The sequence below is a fragment of the Egretta garzetta genome, unplaced genomic scaffold (assembly GCF_000687185.1).
Source record: "Egretta garzetta isolate BGI_Z169 unplaced genomic scaffold, ASM68718v1 scaffold45, whole genome shotgun sequence".
NCBI lineage: Eukaryota > Metazoa > Chordata > Aves > Pelecaniformes > Ardeidae > Egretta > Egretta garzetta.
This window is the reverse complement of record NW_009260028.1, coordinates 7,964,291-7,981,051: the sequence shown is the minus strand read 5'-3', so window position 1 is coordinate 7,981,051 and position 16,761 is coordinate 7,964,291. Positions and strand designations below refer to the sequence as shown.

At 36.7% G+C, this 16,761-nt stretch overlaps 1 protein-coding gene across 3 annotated transcripts in view; it reads right to left on the bottom strand.

Moving 5' to 3' along the window:
- ITSN1 (intersectin 1) overlaps positions 1-16,252 on the bottom strand; it is a 102,503-nt gene extending 86,251 nt beyond the window's left edge. For all 3 annotated transcript variants that reach the window (XR_004842305.1, XM_035896486.1, XM_035896485.1), the window contains exons 1-6: positions 16,192-16,252; positions 12,184-12,276; positions 10,158-10,221; positions 2,501-2,661; positions 835-1,014; positions 99-192 (exon numbers count right to left, since the gene is read on the bottom strand). Coding sequence is in view for 2 of the 3 variants with exons in the window: in XM_035896486.1 (XP_035752379.1) it covers positions 99-192; positions 835-1,014; positions 2,501-2,661; positions 10,158-10,221; positions 12,184-12,276; positions 16,192-16,219 (620 nt within the window). In the remaining variant the exon portion in view is untranslated. The remainder of the gene's footprint in view (positions 1-98; positions 193-834; positions 1,015-2,500; positions 2,662-10,157; positions 10,222-12,183; positions 12,277-16,191) is intronic.
- Between the last annotated feature and the right edge of the window lie 509 nt (positions 16,253-16,761).

Genomic DNA, 16,761 nt, shown 5'->3' with positions numbered 1-16,761 from the left:
GTAAATATTATTTCAGAAAACAACTTTGTGAAAGAGAATTAGTTTTTCTAACTCTGGGAAACCAGATACACACAAACACTCATTCCATACCAACTTACCTAGCCACATCAAACGATTGTGCCTTTTGCAGTTTTGCATTTAGCTGTGATCCTGGACCAGATCTACTAAAGGAAGAACTCTTTGGCAACGTGGCTGTAAATAAGAGAATACGTGTATTTATTAGTATTAGCACTTTAAACTGTAGAATTTCAATTACGTTCATTTAGTTCCTAACTTCAAATACAAGCATTATGGTTCTTTTGACGGTATCCCTTTTAAAAATATTGGGATACATTAAGAGCGTCTAATAAAACAGGTGAAAACACACAGGCACTTCTCTCATGTCTTTTTACTTTTGCAGTTTTATGAAAACACTGTTGATATTAAATTATATTCTGATGAATGTTAGAAATCATATGTATTCCAGTATTTTAAAGTAATCCCAACAAATAGCAGCACTTCAATAGTTATAAATAGATAGGATAGGACCAATTTCTAAGCAACAGTTTATTGGCAAACTAGATTTATCACACTGCACTTATAACAGGGTTAATGTTTTGCTCAACATGACTGACTGTTAGAGTATGGTATGTCCATGTTTCTTCTTCTAATTTTTATACAAGTTTGCTTACCAATGACATTGGGCTAAACGAAAGTACAGTCTTTACCCAAAGTCATTCTTCAAAGTAAGTTAGAATGGCTAATCCCATGTCTACAGTTCTCTGAATCCAAAGAAAATGGCAAAATAGATTGTTAATAGAAAGAGAGTGAAGAGAGTCTCAGTATGTAGCATACCGGGATGAGCAAAAGCAGGCAGAGGCTGTATAACAGCAGGAGCTCCATTAGCCAGGGGAGGTACTGCTGCTGCAGGAACAGAAGATACTAATGGTGGAGACATTCCTACTACTGGAATAGATGCCATTGGCACTGGGGCAACAGTTGTAAGAGATGGCATGCTGGCAATGCCCCCAATACCTATGGGCAAGAAAAAGAGAATTTTTTTCTCATTTAGAGATTCCTAATATGGTGTAACAATTTAACTGCAGCCTGCAACCTAGCAGCAAAAGCAGAATTAAAGAGCAAACTGAAACAGAAACTTCCACACACCCCTTGAAAGAACTCTTACAGTCCACTGCACAATTAGCATGGCAGGGGAACATAAAACAATGCAGAGGGAACAACATACCACTTTGTAATATAGGCATGTAAGATCACTTGATGCAACAATGACCAAAAAAGTCTATTAGCATTTGCTGAAGAAAAAAATAATTTGGCTTGAACCAAATGAAGCGCAGCACTGTCAACTTCCAGTGAGAAATGAACCCAAAGCCTGCATTTAGCCAGGGCTGAAAAGAACAAGCTTCAAGATAACTGCTTGCAGCCTATTCTCAAGATGAAACAGTGCAAAGCTAATAGGGTAGAGCACAGTAATGAGGCATTTTAGGTGTAGGCACAGTTGCATGGATAACAAGGAGGTTAAGGAGGTCCAGTCATGCCAATGGGAAGAATGAGGCTGTGTACAAACAGCTGAGATCAAGTCTACACTGAATAAGAAAAAGGAAAATCACAGATTTTGCTGGTTTTATTAGGGGTTTGACTTTATTATGCCTTTTCTCACTTAAACCAGTATACATTCTGTTTCATTTCACCGATTTCTTATAGTCAAGAACAAAACTGTTTGTGAAACTTGTGGAAGCGACAAGTGATCAAATAACATGGTTGCATACAATTCATCAAATGTACTATTCCCTTTTCTTAAGGACAGCAGTGGTTCTCAGGCACCGATCAACATGAGGCACAATATTAGCTAAAACAGAAAGGTAAGGAACCTCGCACTACTGAATACAGCAGAACATCAAGGTGTCAAACATGAGGTTCAGCTTAATTTTGTTATTTTCCTCTCACTAACCCATTTTTCCTACTCTTTTCCTTGAACTGATGGTGACCTTGGCAGCACTAACCATGAGAACTGAATCAGCAGCTGTTCTAGCTAATACCAGTGCAGCACTGTTCATAAAACGAAGGCAGAGGGGTGCATTACTACCATGATTTGTAAAAGGTCAAGAAAAATGTAGGTAATCTTGCCAAAGCTGGAGGTCCTTTAATGAAAAATAGAGATAAATAACAAGAGTTTAAATAAAAACTCCATCACTTTGGAATGCACTAGCTGTGCTACCTGATCCATCTTTCTTCCCTGCAAACACTTTAGTCTGTAACATACAGGGAGCAGCAAAGACCTGAAGCACACAGGACCTCAACTTATGTTATTCAGTATAGTTGGGTGCTAAAGGCTCATTGATTTTCTTGGAGCATGTACACGCATGGGGAAGCATACAGTTTTGAGTCCACATACATTTAGAAGTACTTTTTCCTGGAAGTTTCTTTGAGAAATTGCAAAACAATCCAATTCCACTTAGGTTGCCATAATACAAGCTAACAAGGAGGAAAACAAAGAGCTTACCAAATCCTGGTGCACTAGGTAGAGCAATAGGTGGCTGCTTCATGACAGGAGGCAGTGCAGATGGGAGTTGATAACCTTGTAATTTTAATTTGATAAGTTTCATAGCTATTGAAAACTCCAGCTGATCCATCCTCCCATCATTGTTCATGTCAGCTAGAGCCCTACAAAATACATAATTTAAGAATCTAACTGTGAAAATCATGAACTTCAGGAACTGACCTAGGAGTGAGCACACAGAGGCATGTATATTCAAGACTAATTCATTTCCAGTCAAAATAATTATGCCAGGCTAAAAATGGTCATGAAACAAGACACTGTTTAAACAGAGAGCTTCTTGATTTCTTTCTTGGAACAACTAGTATTTTTAAAGTTGCTTTTCAACTCTTAAAGGAATTACAGTGAAGCATATAGAGAAGAAGAATTACTGTAGTTCTACAAAAACTTTGCAAAATCACACAAATGAAACTCACAGTACTACAAACAGCACCACAGGGAATCAAATTACTTAAGTCTACAAATGTGTACTTTAGCTACATTTAAAATAAAGTGTTCTTTAAATTTGTGCACTTTACTAAACACCATTACATCTCCAAGTGTACAAATGTGTTTTCAGTTAAATAACAGTACTCAAGATAAAACATTGAGCCTAGACCTTGAATAGACTTCATTTAGAGCAGTGTGACTTAAACAGTCTTTTTGTTTCTTCATTTGATGGTTAAGAAAACCATGCTCAGCAGGGAATAGGGTTGGGAGGTTGGGGGGAGAGAAGCAGGAAGAAGAATGTTAGTTCCTGCAATTGCAAACCAAAAAACACAGTAAATGCATATTAATAATGTAACCAGTTGTAAACTTAGTTTTAAACATTATGCTTATTATTTTGCATTCATTTGAAGAATTAAGTACGCATTTCAGTATTGGAATAATAAATATTTTTAAGTTCATGCGTAACTTACATGTCACAGACATGACAACACAAAGGACCCAGGCAGTCTAGTTAAACTAGAGCTTTATTTCTGATCAAATCCCTGTCAAGCAAAGCTTTCATGCAAGTATGTGAAAAGTTATCAAAAAATAATTGGACTAAATTGGCAGTTATTTATAACTGATACTTAAATAAGAAGATAGCCAAGTAAATGCAGTGGCGAAGCATTTGCCAAATGAAAACCCTCCTACCCCATCCAGAAAAAAAAACAGGAAAACTCAACGACGAGGCAGATCCCAGCAGGGGTTGCCACAGGTCAACCATACATCTTAAGAGTTTCCCCTGTTAGATCACCAGTAGCATTTCCCCAAATTCGGAGACACTCCAACCCTTCCCAATACTTGTAAGACAGCATTTTCAGCAGTGTATCTGTCTTAATCCATCAATTTTGATGTCACAAAGCTAAATACTACTACTGAAAATCTGGCAGCAGTATTTAAATAAGAAAGTCTGGTGAGGTGTAGACTCTGAGGCTTACAGTTAAAAAGAAAAGTATGCATTGCACCACTCCCTGAAAGATGTTAAATTACTACATATATTTCCTTGAAGAACATGTTTTGGCTGTGAGAACTTCTAGGCATTGTTTCACGAAGCTCCGTATCACAGGGAAGTTAAATTTACACATAAAATCTACCCGCTCTTCAGTAACTTTAAACTTACCTCTAATCCCACTACCAGGAAGTCTTTGGAAGCCTTAATTTAGTCAAAACTGATTCTGGGACGCACATAGCATAATGTGATTTGGATTCATGATCACTTAGCATGTGGTTTACTTGGCAAATAAAAAGTTAAAAAGATCCATATATCAAGTCCAACTGCTAGAGTAAGTAGTCCAACCAGCAGAAGGAAGAGAGAAGGCCAGCATGGCAAACCTAGACCAAGAGAAGCACCAATTTGGAATGGGTATCTCCTCTTTCCTGCAGAACACCACTGCTTTAGACTCTCAGCTTCTGATCACTCTTCTATAAGGAGCAAGCAACACACTGGTACCTCCTGACATATTGGCAGGCTAAGCTGGAATGGAAGATGTAATGTTTTTATCTTCACGCAACTTGCAGAGATGAGTGGGAGAACCCTAGTGAAGGCAGGGTTCTCCTGTAAGTGTTAAGCAGCAAGGATAGACTGCAATAGCTGTTAATGAAAAATGTGTATTTCAAAATGAGAGGTATAGTTACTTCTAGAAAATAGTTAAAAACACAGAGTAGACTTCTCACATTTTGTTACTGAAGTTATCCATATTCTCTTTATTCTGAAGCGCAATGTCTTTCTCTGGACATAAAAATACTAAGAGTTTATTAGTTTCCATTATATCTTTCTGTCCAGTGGGGTGTACATGCCACTACAAGCAAACCTGCAAACAGACTGCATGTATGCAGTATGTAGTACTTCTCCTCCTATACAAAGAAATGGGTATAAACCTCAGAAAGACGTGTTTGCATCTCTCTCAGATTTTCTCTACATCAGAAATGTTAGTATCAACTTAAAATTCCTGTAAAAAGCCCAAATTAATTTTGAAGGTATTCATAGTTTAGCTATGATAATTAAGAATATCCACTCTGTCTATTTTTCAACAATAGCGTGGAAGAATCTCACAACATGCTGTAGAGTTTTTGCTGCCCAAAATCATCACTCAGGTTTACAAGGAACAGTATTACTCAGTACATTTTCATTTTCTTCTTCATACATCTTTTACTTTTTACAATCAAAACATTGTTTCATATAACGTCCATTAGTCACCACCTATAAACAGTGATGTTAGATTTCAAAAGGCCTCACCTGGAAGAAATACGTGCTGCAAGTCTTACAAATCTGAAACATTCAAGAGGCAAAAGGTATTTGGAGTGTCAGAATGCCAGAGACTTAATGGCTAAATGTATTTTCTGAAGTGCTCCCTTTTGTGGGTTTTGCACTAAAAAGTCAACCAATGTACAGTGAATGAATACCGAGGGTAAGAAAGCCTCATTAGAAAATTGCAGAGTATTAAGAACAATGGAAATCAGGAGCAGATAATTAGTTTCACTTAACTGACGCTTACAAGCAGACACCACACCTTTTTGAAGGCAACTGAAGAAAATTCAAAAATATTCAAGAGCGAAAATGTGTGGGGTTTTTAATGAAAGTTTAGTTCAACACTTGCTTAGGCATTCTTCTGTCAGATGCGCTGTGGAAACAGGCAGTAAAACCCAGGCTGACACAGCTAGCAAGCTGAGGATGTGCATAGGAACAAAGCTAGAGAAACTGATCTGGATAAACCTATTCTAGTAGATTTTTGACTGCACTCCAAGCAGTCAGTGGTCCTCCCAAAGATGGCTCCTTCCTTAACATATGGAGAAGTCAGCTCCATAGTGACTGACACCAACCTACAACTCAAATAGTCACAATGTTCCTTACCTCTTTGCATTTAAGCAAAGTCTTTACACAAATTGTATTTATAATACTTACTTGTCAACTTAAGTGGCTTCTACACCTGCAAATACTTTGATTCAGAAGTACTAGCACACAGTAACTTTTTGCATTCTACATGAGAAAATATTAACTGTCCAGTAATAAGACACTTTGATGTGCACTAGTCTCGTTGCTTTAATTGAACTCCTACTCACATAATCATCAGTAGCTTTTAATTTAATATCTGACCTTCTGTTCAACTCATTTACTCTACATCAATGGCTTTGTTGTTTAAATTAACAGCACAAATTTCAGTGAGAAAAATTACGTACGTACTACAGAATTTATACACGTTTGTCAGCTTTTGTCTGACAAAATCTTCAGTGCAAAAATAGAACAAATTTCCATTTCTAATTACTGAACCTAGCGTCATGCTGTTAGATTACAGTGCAACTTTTGAATAACCATCACCTTAAATGCAGTGAGTGGCTGACAGTAAACACTACCTAATTTCACTGTTCTACTTCTAATGAAATTTGGAAGAACGCAGTGTCCTTAAATTTGTTTCATTTAAGGTCTGTCCGGAACCAGTGCAAAGCAGTAAATGAATTAAACATGGACTAAGTATTTAATATATTTTATAGAACAGGCCCGTGCTTATAACAGGGAGAGACTGCAGTGGGCTTCATTACAATGCTAGGTTTCAGATGCTGACAAAATTCTGACTCTACAGATCTTTTCCTCCTCCTTTCTCTCCTCTTTTCTGCAGCATGCAAAGACAACTTGATTATTTCTGCATTTATGAGGCACAGAAACTGAGCATGCACAGTTTTTTTTCTGTCAAATATGCTTATGATTAGCCTACAGAACATCTAACTCCACGAAAATAACACAATGTTAAACCAAGGAAACCCCCTTGCATTTCAAAAATCTGGATTTATTTAGCTTTACATTCCCATATTAGATTACACAATCCCATATTGCATTATAAAACTCAGCCATAATGGCAGAAATTAGGTCTTTAGCATCAGCACTTAGTCAATGCATGTACAGTAATAGTTACAACTCACAGAATTGCCACCCATAATCTTTAACTCTCACACCTGGACACAAATTTAAGAAGGTTGTGAGGGAAGTGTATGTCAGAAATAGTTAAGTCAACCAATGGCTTCAGTTTGTCCTGACAAAATAAATAACTCTAAATGCATGAAAAACAGATGGCATTGATTATTTTAGTTCTCATTTAATTCCAGAGAGACAGGCTACACAGAAGATGCTTTTTGAGGCCACCATTCATGAGGGCTTTAGAAGAAAGCCAGATTATTGCCTACTTAAAAACAGTTATCTTCCGAGCCATTGCAGTCTCAATTCAAAGCCTACTTAGAGGCTTCTTAATGGATTACCAGCTTGGCAGACTCCAAAGCTTGTAAGGGTAGAAGAGTAAAGAAGTTCTCATGACAGACCATAATAATTCCACTAGTTTGCTCCACTGAGGTCCCAGAGACTTCTTTTCTTCTCAAATGAATGATGAGTAGAAGGGACACAGACATTCTCAGTGATAAAAAAACATGGAGCTACTATTTTTAAGGAACATGAATTCTGGGGAAGCTTTGATTAATAGTAAAAATTAAAGTAAGATATGCTCCTTAGAGTCTCATCTTAGACAACAATGACACCAACTGCAGAATATTCTTAAAGCAGCTCTTGAGGCAGAAGACCTTTAACTGCTACTCCAGCTAGCTAGCTAGCATTTCTTGAAGTTCTAGGAAAAACTATATTTTCCTGCTACAAAAATTGCAATTCAATTTTAATTAAAATATAAGACAGCAAAAATTCTTATACTGCTCACCTATGCAAACAAAATTCTCTCACTCATGAAATGATATGTTTGGAAACTCATAGAGATACAGGGCTTGCTTTTTCTGTAGAGAGCTCTGAAAGCAGTATCACCAATCACTTACTAGGCCAATCCCCCCTGCAGCTCCTGTCCCAGTTGTGATTTTCTATACAAGAATTTCCATAGCCAAGAAAACAGATGAAACTTTTTATTAGCATAAGCTTGACAACATACAGCTGTAGGTAATCCTTTACAAAACAAATGCTAGGCTCCTGTCTTGCAGACAGATTAATATGATCAACAGTATTCAAAATAAGCAGACTCATTAAGAATAGGAAAACACTTCCAAAACACAACATACATACACTTTCATGTTTCTAGGATCAGAAAATTAATCTGAAGAATTTTACAAGTTTCTCTAACTCACAACTTTCCTTCCTTAAAGACCGTTTTACTTCTCCCTTTTCTTCTTCTAATAATCAAATGATATCTATAAAAAAATTTCCATCTATTCAGGAAATAAAGAATACTGATAGAAAAGAAGTTTTATGCAGCTCGTATATCTCACAGAGATTCTGGGCTTATTACTCCAGAACTCCCCCCTCTATTAAAGTAGTCACAGATCTATAACAATGTTAGTAAAGATTTAGATAGACAACAATAGAATATTGCTATTATTCCACAAAGCAAGTATGCCACTTCAAGATCTTACCCTGGGAGCTAAGACAAACAATGATTCACATTTTTAAACGCAGCTTTGAGCATATTGTCATGTCCTTTCGAGGCTGCAAAGGACTTCTTGCCACTAAACAGTCTAACTGCTATTGTTTCTGCGGGACAGCAATAATCTGTAGTAGGCCACAAACATTCACTGATCAATTAAAAGAGTTAAACCATTTGAGTTGTGGGAAAAGGGGGTTTTCCCCTCCTTTTTTTTTTTTTTTCTTTTTAAGGAGTCTTACTACCACTATGAGACTACTTTCCTACTTGGTTATTCTAATTCCAACTGGGAATATATACAAGTGATCTAGATTTTTACATAAATATTTACTTCTCCTAATTCAGTCATGATCAAAAAGAACAGAGACAGTGAGAAATGGATGTCTGCATGCTTTTTTATGATTTATAGAGGCAGCATGAATACGTTTTAGTTTGGCTTTATTTTAAAAAAAAATGTGCAAGTTCAGGTCTTGTCTCTATGACAACTACAGAACCAGTGGAATGATTCTCCCCCTCTCAAGTGGCTGAAAAACTGAATAATTCAGAGAGGAAGAGATTTTTAGTCAGACTACTTACAAGTGTTTAGTTTTATTAACACCTATTTAAAGCTAATGCGTATGGAACATTTTTGGAGAAAGGATGTCTTGTTTAAGACAAAACTTCTTTCTTTGTTTAGTTAAGAGACAAGAGAAGTTCCAAAAGGACATTTAAACTGTCAATAAGTCTTTGACAAATAAGATAACCAGACAAGATTTGATATCTGTAAGACGAAGATAATTTGAAAAGAAAGTAAGGAACGTATTTACAAGCCATGTAGATCCAGCCCTCTTTTAGACATGTATATTTACAAAGCAATCTTTTTCTTGCAAGAAAATAATTCTCTTCTTTTGTCAGTCAGAGCAAGAATCTGCCTTTAGAAGTCCTTACTACAACAAAAAAGTTTTTATAACTGCAAGAAACTACTCTCTCTTCCAAACAGTTAAAAACAGAGGAAAAGTTAACATATTTTTTGAAAGTTATCCATCCCTCTGCTGCCTTTTCCAATATAGAATGAAAACCAGTATTATTTCACTCTGTCTAGCACTAAAAAAAAGTTTTAGTAGTAATATAATTAATGTAAATTATTAGTAAACTATACAGGTTAGCATGTCTGAGTCTGGCAGGATCATACAATTTGGAGTAGAAACAATTGTAGACCTGCATGAAGAAACTGTCAGATTGTAGAAATGTTTGTGATGCGTAATATACAGCAGTGGAGATCTGTCTAAACTCACCAAGGAATAGCAAAAATTTCAAGCTTTCAAGCTGTACCTCCAACTACAATGGAAATAGTCTATGCCAGTCTTCATTTTTGAAATAAATTTTGCAAGTCTTGCATAGGCTGCCCCATTAGAAGATTTTTAATACTAATTACTGTGCTTAGCAATTGTATTAGTACAGTTCTAATAAAGTTGAAAGCATTTAGTAATTTGAAATGAGGGTTGTAAATTGCCAACTTCAAAAATGCCATTTGTAGAAGGATGGCTACTTCCAATAGCTAAACTAGTAATTTAAAAACTCAGCTAAAACATCCTACAAAGCGTACTTGCCTTGTACACTTTTGGAAAGCACACTGAACTAAATAGGTGATTTTAAACCCCAGAATGCAAAATACACTTACTGTCCAAGTCTGTACCAGTAAACTTCACTCTGTGACACAACTGCAATTCTCCCATCCCCTCGCATGTACTCACCATATCTGTGCTAACACCGGTTGAGGTAACCCAGATTGAAAAAAAAAGTTTCTAGCTTGATCACCTATAAAATAAATAGGACATCATTTTAGAAAATGCTAAAAATACTTGTAAGAGGAAAGAGGAAATCATGACTCAAAAATATCTAAAACAGAAGCAACAGTAAAATCATAAATACTTAATGCTACACATACATACCAGCATATGAGATTTAAACTTAGTCACTTGCAAACCTACCAGATATTTCCAACAAGCACATACTGTTTAAGTCTGCAACAGTCAGCACCACATGAAGTCAACTGGGCATAAATTTAGGGCAATGGGAAACTCATGGTTCACAGTCCATGATCTGTGTTAATGGCTCCCTTTGCAGGAATCCTATGCCTCATGAGAACAAGAACACTTTTTCTTCCAGAGAAAGTATGTAGCAATATAAACTCTATCTTACATTTTTTGGAAGTACAACGCCAGTGATGTGAACCTGATAAGCCACCATTAAACAAAGGAATGGTGTATTTCAAAGTAATTTTCCAACAATCAATTAAAAGTAAGGATAGCAAAACAATTACAAAAGGCTTAGGCACTTGGAAATGTTGTGGCCTGTAAAGGAAAGTTGTAAACAGATAGAAACAGCACTAAATACCAAAGGAGGTCAACAAAAACAGTAGTATTTTGTACCATATCTGTCATGGAGCAGGAGCAGAAGTAATAAAATTGTATACTTGGAGGCATGTATGGCTGTGATGAGACTGCTGGGAATCCAATTCTGATTTCACACTCTGGAAGTCCTCTTGGTGGATCAGACAGCAAGAAAGGTAAAACACTTCTATACCTTTCATTTCAATTGAGCATCAGAGTTTAAACAGCACTAAAGAAAACTAAATTCAATAAAATTGTGGGATGTCAGGGTTAGGTTAAAGGTTGGACTTGATGATCTTAAAGGTCTTTTCCAACCAAAGAGATTCTATGATTCTAAAAACAGCTAAGAAAAAAATAGGCATCCTATTGCCTTTAAAACCAAAGCAAATTAGCAGTGTTCAATGAAAATTTAGTAGGATGAGTGCAATTCCTTTACTTCCCACAACTTAAATCAATTTTGCCATTTAGATATTTTAAAGAGGTCATCCACGCTGATTTCACTAGTTTAAACAATCAGTTTCTGAAGCAGATTTCAATTAAATTGATACATCTTTATTTAAACAGACTTCTTAATCTATTGGTATGTTAGCATGGTGGCTTGACCCCAGGCAGAAACTAAGCACCCAGCCACTCACTCAATTCCCTCCCCCCGGCAAGTTGGGGAAAAGAATAGGGAGAGCCAAAGTGAGAAAATTCGTTGGTCACAATAAAGGCTATTTAATAAGTGAAAAAGTAGGAAAAAAAAAATCTCCAAGTGATGCAAAGGTAATCACCACCACCCTCAAGCTCCCTGAGCAAAGGCTACCCTGGAAGACAACAGCCCAGTTTTTGCTGAGCATGGTGGTATGGGAGAGAAGCTTTGCAAACACTGTCCAGCCACAGCCAAAAGACTGATGTGTTATCAACACTGCTTTAGTCACAAATCCAAAACACAGCACCATACAGTGCTATGAATAAAGTTAACTCTACCTCAGCCAGACTCAGTATAGTGAGTTAATTTACTGAGCACATTAAAAGTGCTATAAATATTACCAGGCATCAGGGTGATTCCATGTCCTGAATTGTAACTCTACAGTTTGTAAGTATCAGCTGGCTCTACACAGTAGAACTGCTTTACAGCCACAGTTATTTTAATCCTACTTACAGAAAAATCAAGCAGCGTAAACCACTTTTACAGCTGGTAAACATCAGCAAATATCAGAAAGGATGGGTTGATGTGTCAAGGCATATGAAAAACAAAACATAAAATGAGTAATATCTGTTCAATTTTTTAAATTCTTATGCCCAAAGGCATAAGGCCCTTATCTTCTAGGCAACTCTGTATATACTCACGCTCGTTAGTTAAGATTTAATTAAATGAAATTAGAAGTTAAAAATATTTCATTACCAGTGATAAATCCAGATGTTGGTTTCAGACTGTGGAACTGTTGATCATGTTTAGCTCTCTCCTCCACAGTAATAGCCCAGATATCCAGGTTGCCTAGTTCAGAAGAAATGGAGAAATAAAATTAAGAAACATCATCTAAATACTATGCAATTTTTAATCCTGAGTGTAATTATATCATACTGGACCTCTGAAAACAACACACACGCAGAAGCCATTGATCCAAAGGCTATAGTTGAAAGCTCCATGAATCCTTACATAGCCAGTTAGGACTTTTGAACTTACGAGAACTAAGTGCTAGCAAATTAAGATGACTGCTGAGCACTGATTCACTTATCTGGCTCATACAAATCTTAAGTTACAACTACGCTACTCAAAGTGCAATCAAACTTACAAATGGGCTATTAAAAGACAACATCAGCATACCAGAGGATATAGTGCAGAAAGTTCATAACACTAGATATTTAGGGGGTAGGAGGTCATTTGCCTCTTAGAGCACATACAGCTGAAATGTAATTCAAGGTCTTTTAACTGAAAAGGTACCTCAAATAATCAGTTGTGTATTATGTAGTTTTATACTGTTGTAAGAGAAGAACACTCCTTACTCATCTAGGAAAAGTGTGATTCAAGCAGATAGTAAACATTTTTCATGGGTAACAATAGCACAGGAAAGCCTGTTCCTCATTCTTCTAAGAATAAGAAATCAGAGTAAGAGTATGTTACACAGACCAAATTCTTCACACTAACACTTGTGAATTGGAGGTGAATATTTAGTTTACGTTGACATTTTCTACCCTTCCACGATGCCATGCTTCCACAATGCTTTCTCCAGTTCTACCTCTATTTTTGCAGCACTTTCTCTCCTCTCTCTCCTCTTGCAGACATTTCACTTTCATCCTTCAAATTATTTGTACTAAGACCAAACATATCTCAACTTCCATTTGAGACCTCCAATGAACTCTCTGACACTGTGCTTCAGGTTTGTCTCAACAATTTCTAACAAGTAAAACATCATGATTTCAACATCCATCAAAGTACATTACACTGGTGCCCCTTCCTGTAACTCCTACTGTATAGGAACATAATGATATGAAGGCATTTAAGTTAATGGAATCACTGTTTTATTGAAGTAGTATTAAAAGATAAAATGTAGACTTGTGGAAAAATAAAGAGGAGGTCAAGCATTCACTCTGTCTCAGCACTAAAGTCTCAGAGATTAAATTTCAGGTAATAAGGTCCACAAATATTTACGGCAAGTAGTTCCAACTGCTTGCAGGCTGAGGCAGAATCAGACTCAGCAGTTATGAAGAACATGAGAATTTCCTGCCTCCTGAATTTCTTCTATTTAAAATCTACTTTCACATGGCAAAATGTACTTTGGAGAGAAAAGGAAACAAACAAGGGGAGGAAAAAAATTCCTTTAAATGGTAGATTTCATTAATGAAAGAAAAGCAACATTCTTGGTAAAAGATTATCATCTCAGTTTTAGGTAACCTATGTAGTTCTAAAAGCAGACAGGCTAATAATATCTAATTCAAAGAAAGGACATTTTAAGATTAGTCCAAAAATCCCCGAATTTTAGTGATCAAGCTCACTGAGGCAGTTTAAACAGATTTCATAGCTGTGCTCCCTCTGGGGACAAAACAGGACTCTTTGGATATGAACACCCCAAAACACAATAGTTCACATAAGCAATTGCCTCCCCCATCTTCTTCTGAATTCCTGACAGGAGGAAAGGAATGGTGTTGATTAAGACTTTATGACCGATATGCAGACTAGGTCAACTAGTTTAGGCCAACTAGAATCAGATGAACATCTCCCTGTATTAGAAACATGGCTACTCCAGCCTAAGTTCCTATGGCTGGATGTGGTAGCTTACACAAAGAGGAAGAATTTCATGAATATCACATGGGGAGAAAAAACAACAAAAAAACAAACCAACATGAAATTTGCAATGATTCACTGGCTTGCTCTCTCTCAATTTGAGGTATGCATGACTCCAGTACCAAAAAAAAACCTCAGTGAAAAACACCAAACCCCCAAAACCACAACAACAAAAAAAACCAAACCAAACTCAGCTCTTCCTATCCTTCTGCAAAGAAGGCAATAAAACCCAGAACTAAAATCTCTTATCGCATGAGGTAACTGCGTTCTATTAACTATTTTAAAACAAAATTTGATTTCTTCTCTGGAGTCCCTGTAACTAGAACAAATGCTTGTCAATATTTACTCTTCCAGATGGAGATTTGGTTGGTATTGAAACAGTAGATCTCCTTGGTGGGATATGAACACCAAAAGAGCCAATGTTAAACCAAGCAAGCCTAGTAGCCTCCTCAGTCAGAAGAGTATGAATGGCATCTCTGGCATTGCCTTGTTTCCATCTTTTGTTGTTTGAGGAAACAATAAGACCTATGGGAGAGCATGAAGCAGGATCTTACCCAACACCAAGACATAATTCATGGCTTCAGATCCTGGATGCCAAAGCAGATTGCGGGGCTTTTCAATATTTGGATACAAAGGAGGCAGTCACCAAACCACAAAATTGACTCATAAGCAAGCTATTCTTGAATGCAGCTCTAACCATCTTTTCTTTCACATGGCTTAGTAATCGCCTCATCTGCAAAAGTGAAGCAGTGGGCTTTCATATATGAAATGGACATTTTCTTCTCCTGGACAAGTGGACAGAAGGCCAAGCATACCACATTCTTCCCAACAATTATAAAAATCCTACTATGCCTATTTTCTTTTAATTAGTCATCCTTAACATGAGCAGTGTTCTGGAATACCAATGAGTCACCCCAATTTAAATAGTGGGTGCTGTGCTCTTACCATACCCATTTCCCAAGCTAACTTGAAAGATATTTTCAGAAGAAAAATTAAAATAAAAACAGAAACATCATTATTGGTATCCACAATCAGAGGGATACCAGATACTGCACATTTGGAGTGAGGGCTCTCCCAAGATGGAGACTGCATAAATTTCCTCCTCTGCATCCTAGTTGGTGACTACAAGTAACAGAAAATGTTGCATTCTTGAAAGGATGACAAATTTTGCCATAAAAATTGGAATTTTCTTTACACCATTTGTTTCCTATTACACACAATCTTAGACTTTTGCTGTCATTCTTCTAAGAGGAGGTATGATGCTACTTGGTAGGCTTGGTTCAAGTATAAAGAAAAGATTGTCCTTAACAGATACAACATTTATGTGGAACCAAAGTAGTTACTAGTTCTCAGTACTAAAATTTATCTTTGTAATCTTTCTTCAGATTGGTTGAAAAAAATGGGCTCAAAAACGTTATTTCATTAAAATAGCAAAAAGCAATGTCTCTATTGCACTACCAGGGCCCTTCCTGGATCTTTGAAAAAGGCTGAGGTTCAAGGTGCTATACCTTCCCCTGTTATAAATGGAGAGCTAAAAAAATGCAGCACCTTTGTTCTAACCTAAACACAGGTTATAGGACAATAAGGAAAAGAAATTTTAAGCAATAGCATGCAAAGGCATCTGCTGTACTTTTTAGCAATGAAAAAACCCAGGAATCCTCACAGAAAAAGCATATCCACTTGTCAGCCACAACTAGTGCTTATAAAGTGAGAATTTGTAACATTCAACTAGCATTTTAGAATTTCCTCTGAAAAAATATGAAAAAAGCAGGCAGGACTGAGTAGGGAAGCTTAAGACAGGCAAATAAAACTGGGTAACTGCAGAATGTGGCTATGCCCTACTGCCAGTGGCTGAGTGGCCTGGATCTGCCCTACGGTTACAAACTGTAGGACTGTAATGGATCAATGCACAAAAAGGAAAAAAGCACAGCTTTTCTGTTTGACTCTTCCAAGATGTCTCTGCAAAATTTCATGTGTGTTCTCTAACGGGTCAGCAAAAACATCACAAATCAGATAAACTATCAACTCAGAAAGACACGCTATCCATAAACAGCATTCGGAAAGCAACACATTTATGCAGAACTTCTGCATACAAGAATAGTTCAGAATACACTACAAACAACTTACCCCCAAAAGGTGTTGGAAACTGAGCCATGGTTCTTCACTTTTAGCTTGTTAATAGATGCCTGAAAAAGAAAAAACAATGGATAATCAGTTACAGTATTTTCCATTTTCAATGTATTTTCTGTACCACCATATAAGTGATTAGTACAGCAAAAAATAAAGGCAGCAAAGAAGCAGCATCATATAAACACTACCTGCAAGAACTGTTACTTACAAGAGAACTAAACATCTAATTTTTTTGCACTATCCTACGCATTCATGGGTGTGTTTTCATACTAGCAAACATTTCAATTCTGTTTCAAGAATGTCCTCGAAAACAATCTTCATCTATAAATAATCAGTGATGTAGTAAAGAACAGAGTTAAGTCAGCCACAACAGACAAGATGTCAGCGACACTGCTCAAGGCTGCATTACTTTACCGGGTGTTAGAGTTCTGTTCCTACTTAAGAGCAAAATGGCTCTATTTCCAACTGTTGAAAACATACAACATTGTCAGTGATCTGTTTTTTATTCCTGACAGAAACATTCATGTAATGCGCTGTCTTGCTTAGAGTTCCTTTGCTTTAAAGAAA